Genomic DNA, 6,253 nt, shown 5'->3' on the forward strand with positions numbered 1-6,253 from the left:
TTTGTCATTGGAGGACCGGTCCATGTGATCCCAGGGACGCTTCCGAACCACCTGCATCCCTGGGATCTGGAGGCCCAAGACCGCAAATCTTCGCAGCCTGGATGCCAGGAGGTACTTTCGGAATTGTTTTGCGGGTCGGAGGTGTAGTTCGGAGGTACGCCTCCTACCACAATTTCTAGGCCTATGTGGCTCAAGTCTGTGGGGACTCCAATGCAAGAGGTGTTCTCATTTTAGTGTGCTGCGTATGTGAGCCCGAGGCTTCGCAAGGCCTGAACTACAATCACGTTACCTGCACACTCTGTGCTCTGGGATCCACTCCCGTGTCTAAGACGGCAATTAGAACTCCCCTGCCGTCATACTCTAGGTACCAGGAGAGGAAAGACGCAGCGCCGGTCTCTGGCAAAACTAAGAGTCATCAAGGTTCAGGGTGGGGTTTGTTCAGGGCTCGGAGAGCGGGGGGTGAGTCCGGGGCTCGGAGAGTGGGGGGCTCATTCCAGGAGAGGAAAGACGCAGCGCCGGTCTCTTTCTTCGGTAAAACTAAGTTGTCGAGAGGTGCAGCCATGACTCGACGGAGGAGGCATGTCCAGTGTGCAAGCGTAGCAGTGCCCCCACCAGCCAATGATGAGCAGTGAATTTGGCGGGTTTTGGAAAAGTGGTTCACGGAGCCGCAGACAGACTTTAGGCTGGTTCCGAGACGCAAAAGGGAAGTGGATCTGCAGCGGTCCGGCAGTTTTTCTTTTTAATTGCCCCGGTTCAGGGTCACAGCCTATTCCCAGGCCGCAGTAACCCTGAGCGAGCTCTTCTTGGGGGGTGCCCTGCCCTCGCAAGATTCAGAAGAATGCACTCCGACAGGACAGTGCAGCACTCCCTCAGTAATGCAATGGATTGTTAGCCTAGATTCTTGTGCTCAAGTCTCTGGACTGGCACTTGAGCCACACCTAATGACGTGAGATAACTTAAAAGATAGGCTTTTAAAGGCAAGAAAGAGATGGAGCAAGAGGAAGTAGTTTAGGGAGGGACCTCCAGAGAGCAGGGCCGAGACTGTTGAAGTCTCTGGCACCGATGGTGGAGTGAGTGGTGTGAGGGAGGAAAGGGCTGCACAGGATGCCAGACTTCTGATGCACAACAATAACATCATAACAGTGGTGGTTATTTCAGTTTTTCTGCTGTGCGATGTGATTGGATGTGTACATCTCCACATTTACTCACAGTTAAATACTCAGTGATCGTTCAGAAGGAGGCCATTCAGCCCATCGTGCCTGTGCCAGCTTTGTGAAAGAGCTCCCCACCTAGTCCCATTCCTCTGTTCTTGATTTTTCAAATATTTATCCCGTTTCCTTTTTAAAAGCTATTCTGGATTCTGTTTCCCACACTTAGTCTGGTTGCACATTCCATGTTCCTAAAAATAATTCTCCCTACATCTCCCTTTGTTTTCCTGGTGATGTTCTTAAATTTATGTTCTCTAGTTACCAACTCACAAACCAGTGGAAATAGTTTTCCTCATTTACCTGATCAAGACCCATCATAATTTTGAATTCCTAAGCATTTCTTTTCATTAGGTTAAAATTCAGTGGTTGAAGCTGCCTTTTAAACTTTTAATTTAAAGAGGAAGTATTCCTTAGAAACATAGAAGATAGGAGCAGGAGTAGGCCATTCGGCCCCTCAAGCCTGTTCTGCCATTTAATGAGATCATGGCTGATCATTCAAATTCATACCCTGTCCCTGCTTTCTCTCCATATCCCTTGATCCCTTTAGCCTTAAGAAATATATCTAACTCCTTCTTGAATATATTTAATGAATTGGCCTCAACTGCCTTTTGTGGTAGAGAATTCCACAGGTTCACCACTCTCTGGGTGAAGAAATTCCTCCTCATCTCTGCTCTAAATGGCTTACCCCTTATCTTTCGACTGTGACCCCTGGTTCTGGACTCCCCCGCCATCGGGAACATCCTTCCTGCATCTAGTCTGTCTAGTCCTGTTAGAATTTTATAAGTTTCAATGGGATCCCATCTCATTCTTCTAAACTCCAACGAATATAAGGCCAATCGACCCAATCTCTCCTCGTACATCATTCCTGCCATCCCAGGTATCAGTCTGGTGAATCTTTGCTGCACTCCCTCCATGGCAAGAACATCCTCCCTCAGATAAGGCGACAAAAACTGCACACAATACTCAAGGTGTGGTCTCACCAAGGCCCTGTACAACTGCAGCAAGACATCCTTGCTCCTGTACTCGAATCCTCTCGCTATGAAGGCCAACATACCATTTGCCTTCTTAACCGCCTGCTGCACCTGCATGCTTACCTTCAGCGACTGGTGCACAGGGACACCCAGGTCTCGTTGCACTTCCCGTTTTCCCAATCTATTGCTGTTCAGATAATCTGCCTTCCTGTTTTTGCCACCAAAGTGGATATCCTCGCATTTATCCACATTATACTGCATCTGCCATGCATCTGCCCAATCACCCAACCTGTTGAAAATATAAGTGTGCTTTGATAGAATATGATTTTCCTTGTAAGAATTTTAACTTCATATTCAGTTACTGTACAAGATGTTGAGCAGAGTAGAATCCTGGTTGACCTGCTGGATTTGTTTTTCAAATGTAAGAATTTTGACAAACATTGCTCATTTTCTACTATTGTTATGTTCATTATTTACTTTTTTGAGTATTAGATTCTGATTATATGCAATAAAGTCATGTCACTAATTTACAACTATCGAATAGTTTTGACAGCGTTATTACTGCTAAACAAATGTTAAGAACCTGGAAAACTTATTTTAATTTTCTGCAGTGTGAAATTTATCCATATTAATAAATAAAAAAAAATTAAACTTTTCAAAACAATGTTTTAATTTTTTTTAAAGTTTGTCCGTCTTTATTTCAGGTTTGCCTTTTCCCCATGTGAGAGCCCTAATCTTTCTTTTGCTCTCTAACTATTTTAAAAAGTTACAATTTGAAGAGCTTACTCAATTCCTTGTTCACTGTCTGTGAGAATTCTGCATTTTGATTGGCTGCTTAATCAGCCTGTTGACGTCACAGCAGTTCGCACAAGGCGATCCCCATACAGTCCATTGAATTGAAGGTTGGAAAACCCAAAGTTTTCGCCACAGGGATCGTGAGATTCTTGTGTGAAACGTACTTCGGGGCCAACAGCAAACGCCTTCACTTTGCTGCTGACCGCAAATTCTGAGCCAGAGTGAAAACCTTATCGGCCTGTCACAGTGAAATTATAGGCCTCCCAACATTGATGACACTGTGCTACTAGTTGCCCAGGTCCACCCACCGATTTATTTCTTCAAACAACAGTATCTCCTGGCCATCAATATTTAAAGTTTCCCTGTGCATAATTTTAAAAAATATTTTATGCTTTTCCCCACTATCTCTCTTTGCTGGCCTCCCAGCATTTCCATGCCTCCGCTGCTGTGCTCCCCATGCCTGCTGTCACTGAAATATTGCCAGAAATCAAGCATTGGACCCATTGCTATGTTCCACTACCCTCCCTGATATCGAAGTATTGCTGGAAATCAGGCCACGGGCCATTGCCATGCTTCCCTACCCACCCTCGGGCTGGAGTGCTGCCAAATATAGGGCCCTGGAGCCACTTCTGTGCTGTTCCACTCACTGTGTGCAGCCTTTCTCCCTCCTTCCTCCACTGCTCCTTTTCTCAAACTAATTATTTTTCCATTGGTTAATCTTCATGGTCTACAGTTTACTCTCAGCCCCCTCCCCATTAAATGTCCAGTGCTATTATTTCCTTCCTAATTATTGTAACAGCCCTATTCAATTTACTGTTATTTAAATCATACATTTTGGGCCACCTCTAACATTTCCTACTATTTAAGACATTTAAAAAACTGTTTGGTTTCTACTCATATTATTTAATACATTTTAACACCACCCTGGTTTGATTTCCTCGTCTTCAATGAAGTTTCCCTGAAACACGTTCTATTTTCTTCCTTTTGCACACACATTCTATTAGATAGCTGCTTCATTTATTTAATAAATTTCCACAACCCCATTCAATTACTTTAAAACTTGGGGATATTTTTGTTAGAACAGAGGAAATGAAGGAGTGATTTGATAAGTGTTTAAAATTATGAAGGGATGGGATAGAGAAGATAGATTGAGAACAAGAGGGCATAGTTTTAAGATTACATGTCAGAGTTTTAGGACAATAACCTGGACTTGGCTTGATAGTTTTGCCCAGAGCTGGGTGTACTAGCTGAAAGCAGTCCTGCAGTGTGGTTTATGTGCAGTGTGCATAATTTGCCAAGATGTATCAGTAGCATTTAGTCTGCAGATTGCTTTCCTTCAGCTTGCTATTCTATCTGCTTGGTCATTTTTCAAAATTAATTGAAGAAAAGCTAGAAAAACATTTCACAAGTTTTATTCAGGTAAAGCTTGTTTGAGTGTTTTTTAAAATGGAGAGATCTAGAAAGAGGGTCCGAATGTGTGCACAAAGGAAAGAGCCTCTTCAGACATGACCGACTTCCATAACTGTTGTAACTTTTTTATATTTGAATTATAAACCATCTATTTCAATAAAAATTGTATTGACTTTTTTTTAATTCAGAAAGTATGTCAAACAGACAGCCAGTGTAAAGTCATTGAATGGGCTTGTGAAAATTAAAAATAAAATAATGGAAGCAGCTATTTAGTACAGTATCTTTCGTCAGCCTACTTTGAGTTCTTTTTATCCTTTTAAAAAATCACGTGTTTTGAAACAAAGACTCTGTTTACCAACAGCTGTTTATGGTGAGAAAATCCAAACATTCTCATTAGTGCCAACTGTGGCGAAGCAAGACATGCCCAGGAATAAATCACGAAACACTGAATTTGATGTTTGCATAGTTCCCTTAGAAACATTCAAGCTTGTGCTGCCATACCTGCCCTTTCCTCATGGCTGACAAATCCTAGGACTCCATTGCATTCCTCCTCCCAAGTTCTGCAGAACTCAGCGTCTCCCTCCACAGTGGAGCCAGACCGCAAATTTCCCAATTTAGGTCGAACTCCAAGACCCTCATCCCAGGACTCTCTTCCCAGTACTACCAAAGCCCAGGACTGCTGCCAGTGCTGCAAAATCCCACCCTCCTCCCGAGTACTACAAAGACCAGGTACCTGCCTCCAACTAGTACATTGTACATGCAATCTTGCTGTGGCTTTCAGCTTTAAAAGTAAAAGGCAAAAATCAAATACATAGAGCATATTTATTAAAGAAAACGCTTCTGATAGTGGAGAGAGTTATAGAATTTGATCCCCAAAACACTGGTAAGAATCCTAGAATGCCATGTAATAATAACAGAATTTGACTTGCATAGTCACCATAAATTAGTGAGCCTGATGTTGTGCCCTATGTAGCATAACGGCCCTATTTTATCTATATATATAAACTAGTCAATCTGTCTCTGTCTGTCCTTCTGTCTGTCTGTCCTTCTGTCTGTCCTCACGTGTGCGTCTGTCCGGCTATGCGCTCGAAAGTTATAGAGCGTACCTACGCGTGCGTTACGTCGAAAGAAAGCTTACCTTTCCGAAACGGTCGTAAGCGTATTTACGTTTCGGCCGGACAAAAATCGCACCCGCGGTATCCGAAAAACGTTCAAAATTCCGCTCATTAGCATCTCATTATCTGCTCATTGGTCGACCTCGAGGTCACTCTGTTGCTAATCGTACGCCGGGTTCCTGGCGCGTGCGGCCGGGCCCTCATACGGTCGAGTGACTGGACGATTGACCAATCCTACGCTTTGGTGACCTGACGGTCGACCAATCGGTGCGTGTGTGGGCGGGCCTTATCGTTCTGAACCGAGGTGAGTCGCCACCATCTTGATTCTAAACTTTTCCTTTTTCCCGCTTTCTGCGTCTTTCAAAAAAACGTTGCTTTTAAAACACACATTGTTTTTAAAAAAAGTTAATTTCTTTCTAAATCTTTGATCTAATCTCATTAATTTTCCTACCTTTCCCCGTTTTTCCAGGTAGGCCTCGAAGCCTCGGCCTCTCCTCCGCACCCACGCCCGAGCTAGGCACCGCCCGGCCCCAGTCAACAAGTGGCCCCCGATCGCCGCCATCTTTGTGAAGGCTGGAGGGGCGGGCCTCAGCCGAGCGCCGCTACCTTAGTAAAGGGTGCGCGTGCAGCAGGAGCAGCTGAGACGCGGCGTCTCTGTTCCCCACTCGGCTCGGGAGTGCTGATCTCGGGCGGGGCTTGGAGAGCGGGAAGGGTTACCCCGGCAACCGGGCCCGCCGGCCGTCTCTCTCAGCTG

General features: G+C 44.6%; 1 protein-coding gene across 1 annotated transcript in view; it reads left to right on the plus strand.

Annotated features, from left to right (window-relative positions):
• The first annotated feature begins 2,500 nt into the window (after window positions 1-2,500).
• Window positions 2,501-6,253, plus strand: part of reck (reversion-inducing-cysteine-rich protein with kazal motifs) — a 250,308-nt gene continuing 246,555 nt past the window's right edge. The window contains exons 1-2 of the mRNA XM_085993983.1: window positions 2,501-2,600; window positions 5,166-5,267. Coding sequence (XP_085850109.1) covers window positions 2,501-2,600; window positions 5,166-5,267 — 202 coding nt within the window. The remainder of the gene's footprint in view (window positions 2,601-5,165; window positions 5,268-6,253) is intronic.

The sequence above is a fragment of the Somniosus microcephalus genome, chromosome 7 (genome assembly GCF_052327205.1).
Source record: "Somniosus microcephalus isolate GS21.2 chromosome 7, FLI_Smic_1.0, whole genome shotgun sequence".
Classification (NCBI taxonomy): domain Eukaryota; kingdom Metazoa; phylum Chordata; class Chondrichthyes; order Squaliformes; family Somniosidae; genus Somniosus; species Somniosus microcephalus.